This window comes from Martes martes (assembly GCF_963455335.1).
Source record: "Martes martes genome assembly, chromosome: 10".
Taxonomy (NCBI): Eukaryota; Metazoa; Chordata; class Mammalia; order Carnivora; family Mustelidae; genus Martes; species Martes martes.
The window spans coordinates 101,745,670-101,768,635 of NC_137898.1; the positions used below are offsets into that span (position 1 = coordinate 101,745,670).

Here is a 22,966-nt window from a genome sequence, read left to right on the forward strand (position 1 = left end):
TCCCACAGAGCAGGGAGCCCGACGTGGGGCTCTGTCCCAGGACCTGGGAATCATGACCTGAGCCGAAGGCAGACGCCCAACAACTAAGCCACCCAGGCGCCCCTCGATAAGATCATTTCTAGCAGTTCTGTATTTTTTGGAAATGCTCCTTCTGGAAGCTCCCATCTGTCACTCCAATCTGGACTCCTTGCTCTATCAGCCTGTTGCATGGTGGTCATACAAGCTCCTTTTACCACCATCCTGGACACTTTCTTTGTCTCCTATGGGATTCCACATTCCTCCTCTGGATTTACTCTCTCACTTTGATGGAATGTATCTTTTTTTTTTTTTTTTAAAGATTTTATTTATTTATTTGACAGACAGAGATCACAAGTAGGCAGAGAGGCAGGCAGGGAGAGAGAGGAGGAAGCAAGCTCTCCTCGGAGCAGAGAGCCCGATGTGGGGCTCAATCCCAGGACCCCGGGATCATGACCTGAGCCGAAAGCAGAGGCTTTAACCCACTGAGCCACCCAGGCACCCCTGGAATATATCTTTTTTAACTTCTCAAGAAACGGTACACTGGAAGTAAATCTGATGCCTTCACCCCTGAAAATGTCCTCATGTTCACCTTCAAACAGAAATGACAGTGAGGCTGGTTATGGCATTCTGGGCTGAAAAACTATTTTCCATGAGGAGTGGGCTCCAGCTTCCAATGTCACTGTTGGGAAAATCAAAGACATTTTATACTTAGACCACTGGACATCACCTGACTTTTCTCTGGGACATTTTAGGGTCTTCTCTTTACCTTGATTTCCTGAAATGTCACAAAGTCACCTCAGAGTGAGAGTTTAAAAGGTCCTTGTGCCAGGTACATTGTGGCATTTTCAAGTTAGAGGCTTTTAGTCTTTGAGAATTTTTGGTATTATTTCTTTGATAATTTCCTCCACTCCATTTTCTCTTTTGAGACTTTCTGGATTGATCCTTTGTTTTCTTATCCTTTCCATTTTAATTTCCATCATTTTTCTGTTCTACTTTCATGGAAGAGCTCCTTCATGTGATCATCTAACCCTTCTACTGACAGGTAAAAATTACTTAAGTTGTATTTTCAGTATCCAAGATCTCTTTCTTGTTCTTTGAATAGTACATTTTATTGCCTCTTTGTTCTTGTTTTATGGACGCTAGATCTTCTCTTATTCCTCTGAGATTATAAACATCTCTTAAAAATGTTTTCATCCAGGGACACCTTGGTGGCTCAGTCAGTTAAGCCACTGCCTTCAGCTCAGGTCATGATCCCAGGGTCCTGGGACTGAGTCCCGCACTGGGCTCCTTGCTCAGCAGGGAGCCTGCTTCTCTCCTCTTCTGCCTGCCACTCTGCCTGCCTGTGCACGCTCTCTCTCTCTCTGACAAATAAGTAAATAAATAAAATCTTAAAAAAACTTTTTTTTCATCCAATATCTGTGTTTCATGTTGGAGGATTTCCTCAAATGTCTGGCAATTCTTGGTTATCATTTCCTATGTAATCAATAAAAAATTATTAACGAAATATTTTACTTCTTAAAAAAAAATTAAGTTTTGGGGCACCTGGGTGGCTAGGGTTAGGCCTCTGCCTTTGGCTCGGGTCATGATCTCAGGGTTCTGGGATCGAGTCCTGCATCAGGCTCTCTGCTCAGCAGGGAGCTTGCTTCCCCCTCTCTCTGCCTGCCTCTCTGCCTACTTGTGATCTCTCTCTGTCAAATAAATAAATAAAATCTTAAAAAAAAAATGCCTAATAACCATATGTGGCAAGTGGCTACCGAACTGGATACTATAGCCTAAGAGGGAGTAGAGGTTAAGTGTCTTTGATCTACCACATTTAACCAGAGTTCAAGAATGTTTTTCAGGTTAATTCACACACACACACACACACACACACACACACACTCACTCTCTCTCTCTCTCTCTCTCTCTCTCCCCCAGATATATTTATATGGCTAACTTGTTCTCAAGAAAAATTATACCAACTTATGCTTTCTGGCAAGCTGTGTGAGGGTGAATGTTTCTCATTTCAACAGGCATCTTCTTTTTTATTTATTTATTTATTTATTTATTTTTTAAAGATTTTATTTATTTATTTGTCAGAGAGAGTGAGCACAGGCAGACAGAGGCAGAGGGAGAAGCAGGCTCCCTGCTGAGCAAGGAGCCCGACATGGGACTCCATCCCAGGACCCTGGGATCATGACCCGAGCCGAAGGCAGCCACTTAACCAACTGAGCCACCCAGGCATCCCTTCTTTTTTATTTTAAGTAGGCTCTGTGTCCAGTGTGGAGCCCAACACATAGTCTAATGTGGGATCAAGAGTTGGATGCCTAACTGACTGAGCCACCTGGGCGCCCCGGGCATCATCCCTCTTGAAGCTTCTCTAGTGGTTCATTTCCCTCTCAGACTGTGTAGAATACTACTGCCAGAGTCTGAATTCTTAGTTTCAGCTGGGCTGATCCCTCAAATGAAGTAGAACTTGACCACTGGATTTTTTGGGAACACAGTGCTTTGTGTCCTTACCTGATGTCAGAAAGGCAAGGGTACCAATTGTTTCATTGGACATGATGTTATGGAAACGTGCCAGCTGTCCAAACATCTGTAGGCCGGCCTCCTTCTCTCGGCGGGCTTCTGGAGTCAGACTATCCCATTCACCTCGGTCTTTCTCAATCTGTTGAATCTTTATCTTGCTCAAATACTACAGAGACCAGAGGTGAAATGTATCAGAGAAGAAAGTACAGTTGAAGAGAAGATGATATTTCAGTGGTTATATTATCTGAGAGAGCGTGAGAACAGGTGGAGGGACAGAAGCAGAGGGAGAAAGATCTCAAGTAGATTCTCTGTTGAACGCAGAGTGTGACGTGGGACTCGACCCCACCACCCTGAGATCACGACCTGAGACAAAATTAAGAGTTGGATGCTCAGGGCGCCTGGGTGGCTCATTGGGTTAAGCCTCTGCCTTTGGCTCGGGTCATGATCTCAGAGTCCTGGGATCGAGCCCTGCATCGGGCTTTCTGCTCAGCAGGGAGCCTGCTTTTCCCTCTCTCTCTCTGCCTGCCTCTCTGCCTACTTGTGATCTCTGTCTGTCCAATAAATAAACAAAATCTTTAAAGAGTTGGATGCTCAACCAACTAAGCCACCCAGGTGCCTCTTAAGCCGTTCTATTTAAAATCTGGTTTGTTTTTATTTCAATTAAAAAAAAAAGATTTTATTTATTTATTTGTCAGAGAGAGAGTGAGCGAGCGAGCAAGCATGCAGAAACAGGGGGAATGGCAGGCAGAGGGGGAGGCAAGCTCCCTGCTAAGCAAGGAGTCCAACGTGGGACTCCATCCTAGGACCCTGGGATGCTAACTTGAGCCAAAGGCAGATACTTAACCAACTGAGCCACCCAGGCATCCCTAAAATCTAGTTTAGTAACCCAGGAAAACCGGGGACTATGTAAGAAATGTGAGCCTTTATTTCTCAGCATAGGGCTGAAGTTCCATATAGATTTGTTTTACTCATTTGTTCCATGTGAGTATTACAGTCTCTGAAATAGAAAGGAGGATAAATAGTATCGTGTCTGAAATCCAGGCAAAAATAAACAGGCTCAAATGAAAAAAAGGGACAAATCCTTCTTAAAAAATGAAAAACAACAACAAAAACAACAAAAAACAAACCAAAAACCCCCAAAAGCCCCAACAAAACCAAACCCAAAACTGCCTCTCAAAAAACAAAGCTCTATCAAATATGCAAGATGTCTGGAAGGAGAAGCATAAATATTAAAAACTGTCTACTTCTCATCATTCTTGCAGTCCTATGACAATGCCATCTGGTGTCATTCTTTGTATCACAGAGCTCTTGCTCAGAAGGGTCTATTTATTACAGGACTTGCTCGTGTTTTCTATGATAGCCTATCTAAAATCAAGAAGTATGGGACTATGAAAAAAGCAGGAACTCTCTTCACAGATTAAATACAAGTTACTGGGGTGCCTGGGTGGCTCAGCCATTAAGCATCTATCTGCCTTTGGCTCGGGTCATGATCCCAGGGTCCTGAGATTGAGCCCCACATTGTGCTCCCTGCTCAGTGGGAAGCCTGCTTCTCCCTCTCCCACTCCCCCCTGCTTGTGTTCCCTGTCTCCCTGTGTCTCTCTCTGTCAAATAATAAATAAATCTTTATAAATAAATAAATGTATGTATGTATGTATGTATGTTACTGGGGGACTGCAAATCAATATGAGGAGCTTATGGCTGTCCCACAGGCCACCTGCATGGCTTACCTGCCTCATGTCCCTTTGGGCCACTGCCTTAGCTTTCTTACACCTGTCACCGATAAGGGAATTTTTTTTCCTTAAGATTTAAAATTTTTTTAATTTTTAAAAAGATTTTATTTATTTTTTTGACAGAGAGAGAGAAAGCACAAGTAAGCAGAGCAGCAGGCAGAGAGAGGGGGAAGGAGGCTCCCTGCTGAGCAGAGCCCCATGCGGGGCTCGATCCCAGGACCCTGGGATCATGACCTGAGCTGAAGGCAGAGGCTTAACCCACTGAGCCACCCAAGGTGCCCCTTTCTTAAGATTATTTGTTTATTTATTTGACAGAGAGAGAGAGAGAGAGCACAGCAGGGGGAGCAGCAGGGAGAGGGAGAGGGAGAAGCAGGCTTGCCGAGCAGGGAGTCTGATGCGTGGCTTGATCCCAGGACCCTGGGATCATGACCTGAGCCAAAGGCAGACGCTTAACCAACTAAGCCACCCAGGCACCCCAGGGAAGTTTTTTTTTTTTATTAAAGATTTTATTTATTTATTTGGCAGAGAGAGACACAGCTAGAGAGGGAACACAAGCAGGCGGAGTGGGAGAGGGAGTAGCAGGCTTCCCACGGAGCAGAAAGCCCGGTGTAGGGCTTGATCCAAGGACCCTGGGATCATGACCTGAGCTGAAGGCAGACGCTTAACAACTGAGCCACCCAGGCGCCCCCTAGGGAAGTTTTTAATATGAGCAAGAAGCAGCTCCACGAGGGATGAATAAGGATATGATGCACTGAAGCTGATGACAGGCACCCAGGTGAAGACTTTGGGAAACACACTTTTCAAATGTAAAGATCTGAGAGCCTACGGATAGGTGAAGAGTACTGGTAACCTGCAGTGTTTATATGAAAAAATAACCAAAACCAGAGATTTTTTTCAAGTAGTGGCACAAAAATCGGAATCTTTCAGGAAGGGGATAAGAATCATTGCCTCAGTGAGTCATTGTTACTCATGGGTTGGGATGGAAAATGGTTGAAAGTCATTGACCAAACACGAGGTCTTCGGATTTCCTTTTGCGCTGCTAGCATGATTAATCATGCCGGTTTGCCTTAGTTTTAGCTTTCTTTTCCACTTTTTGCCAAAATATCACCCTCGTTTATGAGGCTTCAATGACCCTTGATATTGGTCTCTAATGGAATAATACCTATCAAGCTCTGTAATGGCAAGGTTCGTGGTACATTACTTTTCATAAATTTTTGGTGTCCAAACTGGTACTATGGGCATAAAGATTGGTCTATTCTAACATTTTTTTTTTTTAAGATTTTATTTGTTTATTTGAGAGACTGAGAGAGCACAACTGGAAGGGCAAGGGTCAGAGGGAGAGGGAGAAGCAGGCTCCCCATTGAGCAGGGAACCTGATGTAGGACTCGATCCTAGGACTCTGAGATCGTGACCTGAGGTGAAGTCTGAATGAGCCACTCAGGCGTCCCAAGACTGCTCTATTCTAATTTGAAGGTAAAAAGTATGTATTTATTATTTGATAAGGACAGTTAAATCTGTTATATATATATATTTTTTTAATATATTTCTTTTCTTTTTTTTTTTTTAAGATTTTATTTATTTATTTGACAGACAAAGATCACAAGTAGGCAGGGAAGCAGGCAGAGAGAGAGGGAAGCAGGCTCCCTGCTGAGCAGAGAGCCCGATGCGGGGCTTGATCCTAGGACCCCGGGATCATGACCTGAGCTGAAGGCAGAGGCTTTAACCCACTGAGCCACCTAGGCGCCCCTGTTATATTTTTATTTAAATATTTTATTTATTTGTCAGAGAGAGCGAGCGAGCACAAGCAGAGGGAATGGCAGGTAGAGGGAGAAGCTGGCGCCTCACTGAGCAGGGAGCCCAATCCAGGACTCTTCCCAGGACCCTAGGGGTCATGACCCGAGAGGAAGGCAGATGTTTAACCAACTAAACCACCCACGCATCCCTAAAATTTTTTTATTTACTTATTCTTACCTGTATGGCTTCGTCCAGGAGGAAGATGGCATCGTTCATCAGCAGGTTAAGAAAACGGAGGAAAAGCGGGGGATTCATGGCTTCTAAATTCTTAGAGGCATAGTCAGCCAAATCCTGTAAGTCCCAGCCCAAGACAAAACCATTTTAGTACCAAACCACAACTCATTGGGGCTTATCTGAAGTAAAACTCAGAGAACTCACTTTGACTTCACCAAAAACTCTCTCACCTTAATGCTCTCTCGATAGGTATCTGTTCCCCACATGTACCTTAGGATGGGATACATGGGACGTCGGTAATTAAACTTCTGTTCAAATTGATGGGGGTCTCCTGGAATAGGGTAAGAGCAAAAACCCAGCAAAGGTGGTGCTACTAGAGAAAGAAGAGTTTATGCCTGGGGAGCCATTTTCTTTTATTCTGAATGTGTCAAGACTACTGGTAAAATCTGCCCTGGGAGTTTACAAAGGCCCAGAATGACAGCCAAGTGTTTACTTATTTCCTTACTGACAGAATAAGAGGGAGAGAGACAGGGGCACCTGGATGGCTCAGTCAGTTAGGCATCTGCCTGCAGCTCGGGTCATGGTCTTGGGGTCCTGGGATCGAGGCCCGAATAGGGCTCTCTGTGCTTCTCCCTCTCCCTCCGCCACCTCCCCACAGCTTGTGCTCTCTCGCAAATAAATAAATAAATAAAATCTTAAAAAAAAAAAAAAAAAAAGAGGGAGACAGACATAAAAGATGCCGCATGCAGAAAAGGACAAGGACCAAGTTGTCCACTAAAAGCCAGGGGAAACAAGTGCTTCCATATCCAAATGTAAAGTCTTATCAGACTCTGAATGAGGCCTCCAAACTGACCACTGTGGCAGTGACAGCCACGTGTTGAACAGGATATTAAGTAACCTCCACGTTCCTCATAGACAGCATTCCAGCTGCGAGATGAATTGGCTCTTAGTAATCAGGTCAGGGGCTAAAAACCTGAGGCTTATACTGTTTTGACCAATCAAAGGAACCGCTACATCTTTGTAGCTTGGGTCATACAATGAAAGAATACGGGATTTGGAGTCAGAATATATAGGTTTTCCCTTTGGCTCCACTTATTTCAAGTCTCTTAACATTTTTTAACTTCTACTTGCTCAGAAATAAAACAGGAATTAGAATACATCCTCTACCATCGCATGTAAAGGGTTGAAATGGTCATAAAATGAGATAACTGCAGTGATTCACCATGTGACTGTATATGTATTAAGAAGATTTACATGAACTATCTCATTAGTTGTCACTTCACCCCATTTTATAGATGAGAACACTAAGGCTCAGAGGTGAGCAAGTGACAAAACCAAGACTCAAATAGGAAAGGCACTCAGAACAATGTTAAATATCTCTTTAAATGTTAATTGTATTTATCACAGGATGGTAGGACAACTTTTATTTTTTTAATTTAGAACATCTCTTTTAAAAGGGGTCTTGTGTAAGTGCCTAGCATATACTGTTTACTGGTTGAGATGGGGTACAGCTTAATTTTGATCTCAGGGTGGTGAGTTTGAGCCCCATGTTGGAGACAGAGTTTACTTAAAAAAAAAAAAAAAAAAAAAAAAAAAAGATAGGGCGCCTGAGTGGCTCAGTGGGTTAAGCCTCTGCCTTTGACTCAGGTCATGACCTCAGGGTCCTGGGATCAAGCCCCACATCAGGCTCTCTGCTCAGTGGGGAGCCTGCTTCCCTCTCCCCGCCTGCCTGCCTACTTGTGATCTTTCTCTCTGTCAAATAAATAAAATCTTAAAAAAAAAAAAAAAAAAGAAAGGAAAAAGAAAAAAAGAACTGTCCCACTATTCAGTAATTTTGAGACAGATAAAAATAAGTACTTGGGGTCGGGGTGACTAGGTGAGTCAGCTGGTTATGACCTTAGGGTTGTGAGACCAAGCTCCGCACTGGGCTCCACACTGGTGTGGAGCCTGCTTAAGGTTCACCCTCTACCTCTGCCCCTGCCCCTCCCCAACCCCCACTAAAAAAAAGAAAAAAAGACATAGGTTGTAACTGAACAGGGTACTTTGCTGGAACATAATTAAATCAAGCATGTAATAAAATTGGTAAGAGTATGTGGGTCTTCTTTTTTTTAGATTTTTTTTAAAATTAAAGATTCTATTTATTGTCAGAGAGAGAGAGTGTAGGCACACGCACAAGCAGAGGAAGTGGCAGGCAGAGGGAGAAACAGGCTCCCCACAGAGCAAGGAGCCCGATGTGGGACTCGATCCCAGGACCCCCATGATCATAACCTGAGCCAAAAGTAATCACTTAACTGAGCCACCCAGGCGTCCCCAAAGATTTTATTTATTTGAGAGAGAGAGAGAGAAAAAAAGAGAAGCAGGAGTTGGGGAAGGGACAGAAGGAGAGGGAGAAGCTGATTCCCTGCTGAGTGGAGCCTGACATGGACCTCCAACCCAGGACCCTGAGATCATAACCTGAGCCAAAGTCAACTGCTTACCAACTGATCCACCCCAGGCAACCCCCCAACCCTTGTTTTTCTTTTTGAGGTGAGACAGAATCAACCTGATTCTACCACTTAGTTGTATGACACAGGCAAATTATCTTTTCAAGCATTCATGTCCTTATATGTACAACAGGGATGATGCAGTAAAACTTGCCAGATGGTGACAAATTAATGAAACAATATAATAAAAGCACTTGGCATCAAGGCTGGCACATAGATATTCCATAACTGATGGCTGATGCTATTTTTCTGACATTAAATATTGATCAAGCTAGGAGACTCCACTAGGATCTGCTTCTCAGTTCTGGACTGCTTTACCTGTAAACTCAATGTCCACAAAGACCTTGATTAGAGCTTCTGCAAGGTGGGGTGCATAGGGAAAGTTGCAGAACACACGTTTCCGGTGGAACACACTGGTTACCAAGGGATTTGGCGTCTGGTCCAGGTGGGGCATCACTGCTTCCAATACCTCAGCCAATTTGGCCCTTAGGTGAGGATTCTTCATTCTGCACAAAGGACAGAAAGCAAGCTGAGCAGGTAGAAAAGTTAACTCTCAAACTGATGACTATTTTCTCCACATGAGAAAAGAGGGTTCCGTCATGTCCAGGCTGTCAGTTTCTGGGGGTAACATAGGGTACAATGTCATTCAACTTTTGAGATCACAGCTGGCCAAGTATGAGGATGAGTACTCAAGTTTTCTTTAATGTCTAGCCATTCTGTTTTCTCTTCTATAATAATCCACTGTTTACTGCTTACATTCCCTGACAGTTTCATTGAGGAGAAACCTGCCTTATCTAACCTTACTGAGGGCCAGGGTCAGGCCGCAGTTCTTCTACATTACTGACGCTGGACAGCACGTGTGCCTAATAAATCCCAGTTGACTCATGACTTCTCACTGGGTCTGCTCAGCTCAGGGAAGGACTGGCTTCTACCTCTCACTGACACGGCTCAGGGCATTGCGCATCATTCCGTTTGTACACATGGTTTCCTTTGGCCTAGACACCAAAAACACCAGGGAAGCAACTCTACAGGTCAGTGGGCATCTCTGTTTGAGAAAGGGGAGCAGAAGCTCTGAATGAGAAGATGAGATTTGAAAGCATTGACCTGTGTTTACTGCTCATGCAACTCAGAACGTTAAGGGTAAACTTTGTGACCATATAGAACTGGCTACACTGGTAAGGTTTTTGGCATTAAATGGTAACCATTTTAACCAGCCGCTTGCAGTGGAATTCCCACTGGCTCTCACAAGCACGTTTGGATTCTTTGTGGGCAAAGTCCTTGGCTTGTTATGCCTCTCAAGACGGGGGATTTCCAGCTACCCACAAGCACGGTCAGGTGATTCATTAGTGTTAGCCCCACTTCTGAAGGCAAGCCCTTATGATTCAGGCTTGTGTGTTCTTGGTTGAGAAGTTTTCTGAATGCTCTGCACCTCTAAGTGGTATCAGAGCCAAGATTCCAACACCTCACCTTTCTATGCTTCCAGTGAAAATCGTAATAAAGTGAAGAACATGTTCTAGGGAGTCGGCAGACGTCTCCAAGATGTCATCAGCAAAGCGGCGGAGAAAAATGAGGAAATCACCCAAGTTATCTGCAAAAAATTCTGAAAAAGAAAACATTTACTGCAATTAGTGAAACATCTGACTTTCTGTATTAAGCAATATTGAAATTCCTCCCTTTTGCTCTATCTAATGAAGGTTAAAAAGTCCCAAATGTCTTGTAGGTACTAAGAATGGAGACAAGTTCATAAATGCAGACGCTCCTTTAAAGGTAAGTCAATTTTTCAGGGCGCCTGGGGGGCTCAGTCATTAAGTGTCTGCCTTCAGCTCAGGTCATGATCCCAGGGTCCTGGGATCGAGTCCTGCACGGGGCTCCCTGCTCGGTGGGAGGCCTGCTTCTCCTTCTCCCACTTCCCCTGCTTGTGTTCTCTCTCTTGCTGTGTCTCTGTCAAATAAATAAAATAAAGTCTTTGGAAAAAAAAGTAAGGGTAAGTCAATTTTTATTTCTATCCAATTCAATATGAAAATAGCAGAGACACGAAATACTGTTCACACACCAGTGCAACTTAAGAAGGTACACTGATAGACATTCTTTTCCCACTCAAGGTTAACTTTGCATTAAATAACCCTTTAGAATGGATAAAGAATCTTCAACAAAGATGAATACATTATATGACTCTGGTCATCAGTCTCCAGGATGGTCCTCCAATTGTCTCTGTTTCCTGGTATTCATGTCCTTGTGTGTCCCTCCCTACACTCTCCCAGGGGAGAGGCATATAGAAGCAATGGGTACGTTATTTCCATGGTGAGGTTATAAAAGCCTATAGCTTCCATTTTGGTCACTTGCTCTCAAGGAAGCCAGCTGCCATATTACGAATAGTACCAGGGAGAGATCTGTGTGACCTGGAAAAGAGGCCAGTAAACAAATGAGGTCTGCCAACAACCACATGACCTGGCTTGTAAGCAGATCCTCCAGTTCTGGTCAAGGCCTCAGATTCCTGTGGCCCTGACTGACAGCTCAGCCGCAGCCGCATGAAGAGACCCAGAGGCAGAACCATGCGGCCAAGCCACTCCTGGACTCCTGACCCACGGGATACGTGTGAGACAACATTTGTTTTAGGTGCTATGTTTTGGGATGATCCGTTACTTAGCAACAGATGGCCAATACGGTGATCAAGAACATATAACCTGATTTTGATAGACAGCATCTGCCAACTCCTCACCGACAAACCTACATACACAATCTCCTTAACCAACAGGGGATCATAGTTTTTTTTCCCCTAAAGAAGAGCACAGGGAGAGTGGGGCAGATAAATTTAGAAGATGGACAATGGAAACAACATTAATGCTAAATCTAACAGCTCTGAAAACCCTGACTGCACTTAATTCTTTGAAGACTGTTTTCTGATACACACAGAAGTGGGGACACAAGGCCGAGGAAAAAGCTGTTGGTTCCCCCATCCTTTGACCAGTAGATATTACCTATAAATTCGAGTTATTTCTCCAAAAACAGTTTAATGATCATTAAGGAAGGGTACTTTGATGGTTAAACTTCCGAAGTAACCCGGTTAAACTTAGCTAGCTATAAATAGACAGTTCCCAAGGAAAAGCCCGCTTACCTGGCACATAAGCCAAAGAGCTGTAGCCATCTGGCAAAGGAAAAGTTAGCTCGACTGGCTGTGAGCCCTCATTGCCTATGGCAAGCTGGACGAGCAGAACAGCCATGGACACCTGCAAATTGAGACAGTTCTGTAGCATCTGGGGCTCCGTCATGGCAGTCTTGGTAGAAAGGTAGATGGTCATCAGCCGTTCAAACTGCTCACGAAGGTTGTCAGCAGCAGGGCTAGAACTTTGCTGAGCATCTCGCCAGGCAACCTGTAGCCGATGCAGGTTCTGGTTGATTTTTACCATCTGATCATGCAACCTGCCCCCAAGAAAGCGGGAGACTGGGTCAGGAGGCTCATACGGGACAGCTGAGTACAGATCGTTCCAGAAAAACAAACCCTCATTTATTTATTCTAGTATCCCCTTTCATGATATAGGGAGCTGTGATTGTGGTGACACAGAAGCACTCGCACAACTTACTGACAGGACAGGGACAGGGGTTATAGCTCTGGGAAAATGTCACCAAGTATTTGACATAAATGACACTAACTATAAATTGCAGCCTTCAGATGAAAGCACCATCCAAAGACCAGTAGCTTTCTTGAGGAGGGTGTAGATTGGGCTGCTACCATGTAAAATAACGATTAGACAAAGTACAAAGAGAGCCCAGCAGGATAGTCTGACACTGCACAGTTGCAATGACTGTACTTGGATATATTATACGGACAGTTTTTCTATGGTTAGTTGAGAACAAAAGCTCGAGGAGAAGGACTCTAAGTTATTAACGACCACATATAAACTGGTAGCCACCTGGGACGCAACCTAAGAAACAGCTTCCAGTCCTTTGTTGTTCAATATGAAATTACATTATTCTTTACAAAGGGTCAACCAAATGTTCTCTAATGAAAGGAAGCCCTGTAATTCGATGTTACGGATAGTTGTCTCTGTGGATACAGTCCAAAGTCATCTTCTTTGGCCCTGTAGACAATGTCTATGGTTAGCAAGCCAATATGGGGAGTCTAGATGACACTCATTTCTATGTCTGAATGTCGGTGGCTGAGCAGGTTAAACATATGCTGCGTTACTCATTGTCTCATTTAGAAACGTCGATGACTGGGATAGAGAAACTAATAAAGACAGAATTTCATTTTTCTAGAAATTCACTGAGTTTTAAAAAATCCTCTGTGCCAATGTAAATATCCTGGGAAGACATTAAAAACTGCTATTCTCAGTACCTCTTCCTAAGGACTGTAAAAACTTTCTTTTTTTAAAAAAATATTTTATTTATTTATTTGACAGAAAGAGACACAGCGAGAGAGCAAACACATGCAAGGAGAGTGGGAGAGGGAGAAGCAGTGCTGAGCAGGGAGCCTGATGTGGGGCTCAATCCCAGGACCCTGGGATCATGACCTGAGCTGAAGGCAGATGCTTAAGGGCTGAGCCACCCAGGTGCCCCTGTAACAACTTCCTTATTTAAACTTGCAGTCATGATCAGCTAAACCAGAGGACAGAAAAAAATCACAAAATGGTGTGTGGTCTGCCAGAACCAGAACTCTAGTTCTTAAATTTTCACGCTTCTAGAATCCTTTTGATCTTTGATACATAAATCTTTTGTGGTCCTACTGATCTTACTGGTATCCCTGATAAACATTTCATTTCTTCTTCTTTTTTTAAATTTATTTTTTTATTTTAAAGAGAGTGAGAGAGAGTGCATGCGCATATATGCTCGAGCCCCATTTCTTTAATTTTGTCAATTTTGTCTCTGTACCATAGACTAGAGCTTGGTCTTTTTCATCAACAGTAGTAAGTAATGAAAATTCAAGAGCAGAAAGTGAAGAGTTAAAAGAATTCCACTTTCACAGATCACAATAGGAAGATAGTGATTTAAAAATTTGCCAGTTTAGGGGCACCTGGGTGGCTCAGTCGGTTAAGCGTCTGCCTTTGGCTCAGGTCATAATCCCAGTGTCCTGGGATCAAGTCCCACACTGAGTTACCTGATCAGTGGGGGAGTCTGCTTCTTCCTCTCCCTCTGCCTGCTACTCCCCTTGCTTGTGCTCTGTTAAATAAATAAAATCTTAAAAATATTTTTTGCAAGTTTGGGGGCTCCTGGGTGGCTCAGCTGGTTGAGTCCAACTCTTGATTTCAGCTGTAGTCATGATCTCAGGATTGTAGGATCGAGCCCTGAGTCAGGTTTTACGCTTAGCGCAGAAGTCTGCTTGAGGATTCTTTCTCCACCCCTCCCCGCCCCTTCCCCTGCTCTCTCTCTCTCTCTCTCTAAAATAAAGAAATAAATCTTAAAAAATTTGCATGTTCAGTGAACAATATTAGTGTCTTTAATTTTAATTAGTGTAGCAAGTCAAAAATGAAAAGTAAAGTAACCTGGACAAAGGCAATTCACATAAATACAACAAAGTGCATATAAACCCCCGTTCCTTTTAGATCCTAATGGGAGCCTTCAGAATGAAGTGAGGCTCACTTTCAACCTTTTGGTTTGTAACCCCACGAAACAGTTTTTGAATGACAACAGAGCAGTTACCTGTGAAATCCTAAGTACAAGGTGTACTCGGTCAGGACAAGGTTCTCTGTCACAAGGTTGTAGTTCTGGGGGAACTTTGGCTCCTGCATAGCTGGGATCAAACAAGTCTCTTTGTCCAAACCTCAAAGAAGGTAAAAGGAACAGTAAATGACTCGCCATAGACTTTTGTCCTGGGTATCCAATGTCCCCTTATTCTAGTTTAACTTCCATATGCTACAATGAGAGGTTTTTTTGTTGTTTTTGTTAGTAATTTCTTTTTAAAAACAAATGTAGGAAACACTGTCGATATTGCCAAGTGATAACAGTGGATCATCTCTATCTGTTTGCGATTTTCCAGATTTATTTCCTGTTGACTATGTATTGCTTTTAGGATTAGAAGAGTCATAAAACAGAGGAATACACCAAAATTAAGAGGAGTTCTTAATTTTTTTTTTCAAGAATGATTTACTTTGAGTGACTTGTTTTCTTCTTTTCACTCCTCTGCGTTGAGTTTTCTCCGAACTGGCCCCGATATTTTTCCTCCCTAGACTCATTTCCTGCCAATTCCCATACTCCTTTCCCACCTAGCGCTCCCACTGAACTTCTCACTATTCCCCAATAAAGCCTTTCACAGCTTTGTATCTTTGTGCTTTAAACCCAACTCATCTTTCAAGACTCGGCCGCAAAGACTTCCACCTTCTGTAGAATTTATTATTCACTCTCTCCTTTGTGCCCCCGTTGTTTAGCCCTATAAGTATTATGATTATCTATTAATAAATCTGCTTTCTTCTGGAGGCTTCGAGTTGAAAGACAAACAGTGACTGTGCTTTGTTATTTTTAGAAAGAATGAATCAATCAATACCCAAAGGCTGCTAAATTCAGAAAGAAAATCTAACGAAAGCACAATTATCTAAAAACTACCATTTTAGACATCTGTCTTTTTAAAACTTATACTAGCTTTGCTTTTTGCCTCGTCTTGAGAAAGAGGCACCTTTGTGAGAATGGATAAAAGTGATGTCTTAGATGTTACACACACACATACACATACGAGCACGCGCGTGTGCACACACCATCTTGAGAAGCCCAGTTCCCCCCTACCTCTCATGTGCACATTTTTAATTTTTCGTTCTTCATCATTCAACTCCTTCAGGGCACAGTAAGTGGGGTTAAAGGTGAGGAGCCGAGAGGATCTGGGTTTGCAAAACGGCTGGCATAGCTTCAGGAGAGCAGCACCCAGATTCAGAAAGAAGGCATCCGAGGCATACATTTGGAAGAAGATTTCTGGCATCTGATTGGCCCAAATCTTGGTGCGGCCTGCGTTTGCATGCAAACAGTTTCCAAGCCAGGACAAGATACAGTGTTTGGTTTCTGGAGAGAGCTGGAGTAAGTTCTTCAGCATCTGGTAGATCTTTTCATGGAACTGAGCCATGAACTGTTTAACCAGAAAACACAACCACAGAACATTCCAGTTTCACAATCCTCATATTTGTTTCTCCCAAACCTTAGCCACTGGCAATTTCCAAAAATATCCTAATCCTAATCTTCTCTCTCACTCTCCCTTTGCTTTATACCCCAGTTCCAATTAAAAAGATTTTTTTTTTCTGGGCATTTATGAGAGATTTGATTCCCCGATGAGCTGCCAAACTGCAGATAGCATTTACATAGCTTTAGGGGTCAGTAAATTTTTGTCCACAAGGGGCCAGATGATAAATATTTTTGGCTTTGCAAGCCATATGGTGACTGTGGCAACTATTCCAACTCTACCACCGTGGCATGAAATCAAGCCATAAACAACATGCGTATGAACGGCCAAGGCTGTGTTCAACAGAACTATTTACCAAAACAGGTGGCAGGCCGGATCTGGCCACTGCAGTGATTTGCCAATTCCTGCCTAAATGGGTCAACCATTTACTGCCTCATGTTGGCCAGACCTCTGCTAGAATTCTAAGAAGCCCAAATGGAGAGGACGTCGGTGGAAGGAAGGAAAAAAAATTCGGTTTATATGCTGGAGTTCAGCTGGAAGATTTTAGGAGCCCAGGTTGTAAGAGACAGCTTGGTGTCAACAGCAGGGGCTGAGGGGAAGTGGCTGGGCCCCAGCACAGGGCAAAGAGCAGCAGCAGCTTACTCTTAAACTGTGCACCGGCTTCTCCTCTGCCCTGAGCCTGGGCTGAAAAGAGGACAATTTCCTTACGTGATTACAGTAGAAAGCCAAGCAGATAGATCTGCTTCCCCAAAGAGGCTCAAGTGACCTTATCTGCATCTGCTTCCCGAGGAAACGCGACTTCACCTACGATTAGGGGGCTGGGAGACAGTGGTAAACAGTTCCACCTGATGGATGTTGGCCTCTTGCACTTTGATCTCCTGGGGACTGGAACGAGATGGATTCAGGAAGTAGCCATGATTTTCTACTACACCTGGAGTCTTTAATAAGCAGGAGACATTCAGGATTACTCCCAGCAAGGTCTTCTGGTACATCTGCCCATTGCTAGGGTCCTTGGGCTGAATGTACTCTACAAAAACCTACAGGAGAAAACAAGTCCTACTTATTCGTCTGTATGAGGAGATAAAGGTGGTGGGGTGAGAGGATCTCAAAGAGTTATGTCCACACAACAGCCAATGTATCTCTTTTTAATTCAATAGGTAACATTACAGCACATTCAGGACAGGGACCATAAAGTATTAAATCTCCAGCGCAAATGAGTATGTACCACTTTCAAACCTACCTTTGCCATATCCTTCTGCCTAGTGAAATAGAGAAGAATATCCAGATATGCATAAAACAGGATCTGACAGAGTTCTAGATCTTTTATTCGGCCCAATAAAATATCGAACACTGGAATCATGACTTCTGGAAATGTGCGCACTTCCTCATCCAATATCAAGGCTTCAATGACCTCTTCGAGAAACTCAGTTACATCTTCAAAATCTAACAGATGACAAATGAGAGGAAAAGAAGCTTGTGGCGATTTTTAAACGCTTTTACACGCAGGCTCTCTACCCTTCTCACACTTCTGATAATTCTACTGGTATTCAACTCCAGAGGTCAAGATATGAACTCTCTTCCTTAATTTATACTTCTGGAACCACAGTGGCTCTGAGGCTTTCTAATGCAATTAAAGGACTTTTAAATTTGGAAACCAAAATGTAGAAACTCAGAGATCTTGCTTATGTACTCACGGGCTCCTTGGATGGCTTCCAACATCAAATCTACCAGCTGCTCATGAATGTTCTGGTCAACATAGATCTCTGGGGTGAGGAGGACTGTTCGGGTATTGGACACGGTGAGGTTCCTGCACTGCACTGCAAAGGGGAGCAAGTTCTCTGGAACTTTGGTAATCTGGAAATAGAATGAAGAAGAGGGGGGAGAGTCTAGCTCTATGACCTGAACAAGGGTGACCACAGCAAATAGAATGAAAAAGACAATGTACCCCAGAACAGTACTGCTGTCCTGTGGATGCTTGAAAATTCGTATGAGTTCATTCTTTGGTGTTAAGAATCACCCACCTGCTAGAATTCTTATCCTGAAGTGACCAAGCTTAGCTCACTCTGTTATTTACAGCTCAGTGGAAATGAGTCTATCACACCTTTTCTCCCCCATCCCCTGACCTTTTTTAAGTGTATGACTTTTTAAGGTTTGTAGGAGAATAGGAGGCCCTGGTTAACTGGGGCAAGGGGTAGACCCCAAGCCTCCGAAAATACAAACGAAAATTTCTGACAGCTCATAGTGCCTCTCACATCTACTTCCCGATATATTATGATGTATATAAACTGATATAAAAGACACTCATCCAACTCTCTGGCTTCCATGTTAAAGTCAAACCCAAGAGTACCACACAGTTCTCAATGGGAAATATTCCTTACCTCTTCCTTAGCTCTTTGGAAGCAGGAATAAAGATAACAAAAAATGTGCCTCTCCCCTGCATCTCGATCAGCAGAGAGATTCAACGTCGTAGAAGAAGTCATGTTGATCAAGTGGTTGCCTGGGTCCTGAAGTAGCAAGCGAGCGAAGATAGCCTTCAAGAAAATCAAACAAACGAGACGCTAAACTGCTGCAAAGTTAATCTTAGGACATCAAGATGTAGGTCATTTTGACACAGGTTACTGTGAGAGTCACAGGATGTAGAGTGAAGGGGGAATATAAGTTCCGCCCTTACACTTTAGAAAATATTAGGTATATGAACATAACTATTATGTGTTGATCCTTGAACTATATGGGTTTGACATGGATATTTTTTCAATAAATACAGAACAGCACTGTAAATGCATTTTCTCTTGCTTCTGATTTTCTTTGTAACATTTTCTTTTCCCTAGCTGACTTTATTGTTTCTTATCCATAAGGCTTCCTGGCAACAGTACGCTATTAGTTAAAGTCTTTGGAGAGTCAGAAGTTACGTGCGGATTTTCGACGGCCCCTAACCCCCATGTTGCTCAAGGGTCACCTGTACAGTTCTCCCAAATAGAGTTCAAGCATCTAGTACAGCCCTAGCATACAGGAAGTATTAAAACAGTATTTGCTGAGTGGTGTGGAGAATCAGCGACTGAACTTATACATGGAATTTACTCCTCTGCGTGACTGCTGGCCTTACTCAGACTTACATAAAGATATAAAGATAATTTAAAGACATCAAGTTAAACTACAAGTTGTCAAGTGTCTGTCTTACTAAAGTTTTATTCCTTTAATGTTCATTAGGCACTTATAAGGTAAAACACACAGTTTTCATTTTGGGAAAGATATAAAAACATAGGCCTTGCCCTCGAGAACTAAAGGGTCTGACAGGCGAGATAAAACAGGTACATAAAAAAAGGCCACTACATGTGACAGAGGTGACAACTGCCATCCGAGAGGCACAGACAGGTCACTCCAGGAATTCAGATATGTGGCCATGGTAAATGAGAAGATCCCCAAAGAGGAACACCACAGACAATGTCAAGAGATAGAGTTACGTAAGAAAAGTCGCAGCTGGAGAAACATGAGCAGGGCTCAACTGCATGGCTTGTCTGTGCTGAAGGCACTCTTGAAAGGAACATCAGAAATGGTACCTGCTCCACATTGTTCATATCAAGCCAGTCTTGATCTTCCAGGTCTACTGCCATTTCTTCCAAATACACACAACGGCTGGGGATGCCATTCCCACTTTTCAAGCTGGGGTCACCTGGGAAATGATTTTAATCTGGCAGGTTAAGGATAATGCTTCTGTCTTACACAGACAACCGATCTCGACAGCATTTCTCTTGAACTCCAAGTCTGACTCAGGTAGTATCAGGATAATCTTGACACACAAAGCAGTATCTAAAGACTTAAGGTTTTTCGAAGAGTCAAAGAGCATGTCAGGTTTTGTTATAAACCTAACATCATGAATCCCAGACATTAGCACCTACTTTGGGGTTTAACCACAGATAGGACATAGAGGGAAAACATGACCTGACACTTCATCGGGCTTCCGTCTAAATGTTTAGGCCACCTCTGAGAAGAAAGAGGATTTGGCTACCACTCGCATTTCCCTTTTAAGGTGGTAAAGGCAAGGAGCTATATGGTCCAGTCTGTACCAAAATGGTAATGAAAGCTGCACCTGTGTCTAAATACTATTTTTAGGTCACATCCACAGGGAGTACAGTGGGTTTGTTTAACCATTAGGTACAGTAAGTTTCTAAGAGCAAGTTCCTCGCCCAAGCAGGAAGGGAAGAGTAATGAACAGACCGGCTCCAGGTCTGTAACTCACTGTTGTCCAGAGTAATGAGGAAGATCCTTTGGATCATGTGATTGATGTTGAGTTGTTCACATATTTCCTGCTGTGAACGGAAGGAGCGGCTAATCTCAGCCACAGAGTAATCAAATTCATCCAGGCTTTCTGACACACTATTATCCGAGTCATCTGGGCTAGCTGGGAGTTCATCTGCCAGAAAATGTAAACCATTAACAGTTCAACTCCTCTCTTTAAGAGAACCAAGTATGCTATCAAAAATGATAAATGTTATCAAGAGAAAGATAATTCTGGATGGGAAACAAGTTAATTATCTAATTAGGGAACATCTCAAGTCAGGCAACATCTTTTTTAAAAAACTGAGGTGTAACATTTAAAAAATGAGGTATAACATTCTTATTAGTTTCAGGTATACAACACAATGATTTGCTATTTGTATATATTGCAAAATGGTCAACACAATAATTCTAGGTAACATCTGTCACCATAGTTATAAATATTGTTTTCTCTTGTGAAGAGTAAGATCTACTCTCTTAGTAACTTTCAAATATGCAATATACTATTATTAACTACAGTCACATGCTATTCATTATATCCCTGTGGCTTATTTATTTTATAACTGAAGTCTGATCCTTTTGATTCCTGTATCTACCCCACCCCGGGCAACCACCAATCTGTTCTCTGTATCTATGAGCTTTCTTTCTCTCTTTTTAAGATATCACCTATAACTGAGAACATTTGTTTGTATTTGTCTTTTTCTGTCTGACCGGTTTCATTTCACACAGGTCCATCCATGTTTTGCAAATGGCAATAATATTCCATTGTGTGTGTCGTGTGTGCGTGTGTGTATCGTATTTTATTCATCCATTCATCCATCAACAGACACAGGTTGTTTCCATGTCTTGGCTATTATAAACAATGCTGCAACAAACACAGGGGTGCACAGATCTTTTCAAGTTAGTGTTTTTGTTTTCTTTGTGTAAATACCCAGAAGTAGAATATTGGATTATATTATATATATTATATTTTTAATTATATTATATATATTTTTAATTTTCTGAAATATCTCTATAATGTTTTCCGTAGTGGCTGCACCATTTTATATTCTCACCAACAGTGCACGGGGGGGGGGGGCGGGGTTCCCTTTCTCCACATCCTCACTGACACTTGTTATTTCTTGTCTTTTTGATAGTAGCCATTCTAATAGGTATGAGGTGATACCTCATTCTGGTTTTGATTTGCATTTCTTTGATGATGAGTGATGCTGAGCACCTTTTTGTGTACCTGTTCGTCAGCTATATGTCTTCTTTGGAAAAACGTCTATAGAGATCCTTTGCCCATTTTTAAACTGGATTATTTGTGTGTTTTTTCTTTTCTTCTATCGACAGTTGTATTGGGTAACAACTTAAGTACAGGATTTCGAAATCCCTGGCTGTAAATCCCACCACATTTTACAAATCAAAAATTTTATCCTCCTACTCCATTTTATTTTTTCACTCCATATTACCAAAAATAGCAACACTGCATTCCCTACAGAATCTTAGTGAACAGAGAATTACCTGTAATAGATCAATATGCCTTTAATTATTTTAAATATATGGCTTTTTTTTTCTGATTTTAAAGAACACATATATTTGAATAATTCCAAACTGTATAGGAAAATATAATATAAAAAGTCTCCTCTGAACCAATTCCCTATGGACAACTATGTAAGTTAGCAAAGTGTTTCAGACTTTTTCCCCCCCTTATTCTGGTGCTAATGTTTATTGCTAGGATTTTCAGTTTAAAAAAAGGGGGGGGGATCATACTATATATACTGCTTTCAGCCTGCTTTTTAAACTTAATCAGCACTGGGGTGCCTGGATGGCTCAGTGGGATAAAGCCTCTGCCTTCGGCTCAGGTCTTGATCCCAGGGTCCTGAGATCGAGCCCCACATCGGGCTCTCTGCTCAGCAGGGTGCCTGCTTCCCCTCCTCTCTCTCTGCCTGCCTCTCTGCCTATTTGTGATCTCTGTCTATCAAATAAATAAATAAAATCTTTAAAAAAAATAAAATAAACTTAATCAGCACCAACATCCTTCCCTGCTAAGTCATTTATAGGCCTACCTCATTCTGTGTAATGGCTGCATTGTATTGCATTGTATGCACACACTCTGATTTGTGTAGCTACTTCTCAACTGATGAACATTGGGGCTGTTTCCAATTTTTCATGATTTCGAACACTACTGCACTGAATAGAACTCTTTTTTGTACGCCTGTGTGAATATCTCTGTAAGGTAAATTTGTAGAAGCAGAACTGCTGAGTTAAAGAGTTTACACATTTAAAAGTTAACATTATTACCAAATCATCCTCAGAAAGACTGCTCTCATTACAAACCCCTCAGCAGTCTGAGAGAGCACCTGCTCAAATCCTCACAAATTTCATAAGTAAACATCTTCCCGTGTTACTGGGCGGGGCTCCAATTGTTAGCGAGACTGGATTTTTAAAGTCATTTGATTGTTGCATATAAACTGCTTATCTGAATCTTTCCCCCTCTATTTTGTTACTATTTCTTTTATTGATTGGATCTCTTTACTTCTGTAAAAAGCAACCTTGCCTTAGGACATCGTAGGAGGAAAAGGGGAGTGAGGAATAGGAATTGTAAGGAAATGGGAAAATATGATTTATGAGTAGGTGGCTGAGGAAAATTTTGCTACATAAATGCTTAGTTCCTATCACTCTCGGGGTTCAGAGGAGAACTTAACCATATAGGAGTAAAGTGACAGAATGCTTGTCTGTCTGCTGACAGCCAGAGCTGCCTCTCGGAATGGAACTGATACTGAAGGAGTACAAGTGTGGTGCTGTTCACCAATAGCCACGTGTGTGCGCATCTGCTTCTCTCTACTGACAGTGATTATTCTGAAAGGCCAGGTAAAACACTCAGAGGTTAAGCATTGCTTTAG

The 22,966-nt window shown here is 42.5% G+C and overlaps 1 protein-coding gene across 1 annotated transcript in view; it reads right to left on the reverse strand.

The window, feature by feature from the left end:
• Positions 1–22,966, reverse strand: part of UBE4A (ubiquitination factor E4A) — a 40,334-nt gene that overhangs the window by 9,109 nt on the left and 8,259 nt on the right. The window contains exons 3-16 of the mRNA XM_080817703.1: positions 20,044–20,217; positions 19,364–19,476; positions 18,185–18,337; positions 17,501–17,660; positions 17,047–17,249; positions 16,652–16,843; positions 15,422–15,755; positions 14,345–14,465; positions 11,823–12,127; positions 10,175–10,307; positions 9,026–9,213; positions 6,455–6,555; positions 6,228–6,341; positions 2,518–2,692 (exon numbers count right to left, since the gene is read on the reverse strand). Coding sequence (XP_080673829.1) covers positions 2,518–2,692; positions 6,228–6,341; positions 6,455–6,555; positions 9,026–9,213; positions 10,175–10,307; positions 11,823–12,127; positions 14,345–14,465; positions 15,422–15,755; positions 16,652–16,843; positions 17,047–17,249; positions 17,501–17,660; positions 18,185–18,337; positions 19,364–19,476; positions 20,044–20,217 — 2,466 coding nt within the window. The remainder of the gene's footprint in view (positions 1–2,517; positions 2,693–6,227; positions 6,342–6,454; positions 6,556–9,025; positions 9,214–10,174; positions 10,308–11,822; positions 12,128–14,344; positions 14,466–15,421; positions 15,756–16,651; positions 16,844–17,046; positions 17,250–17,500; positions 17,661–18,184; positions 18,338–19,363; positions 19,477–20,043; positions 20,218–22,966) is intronic.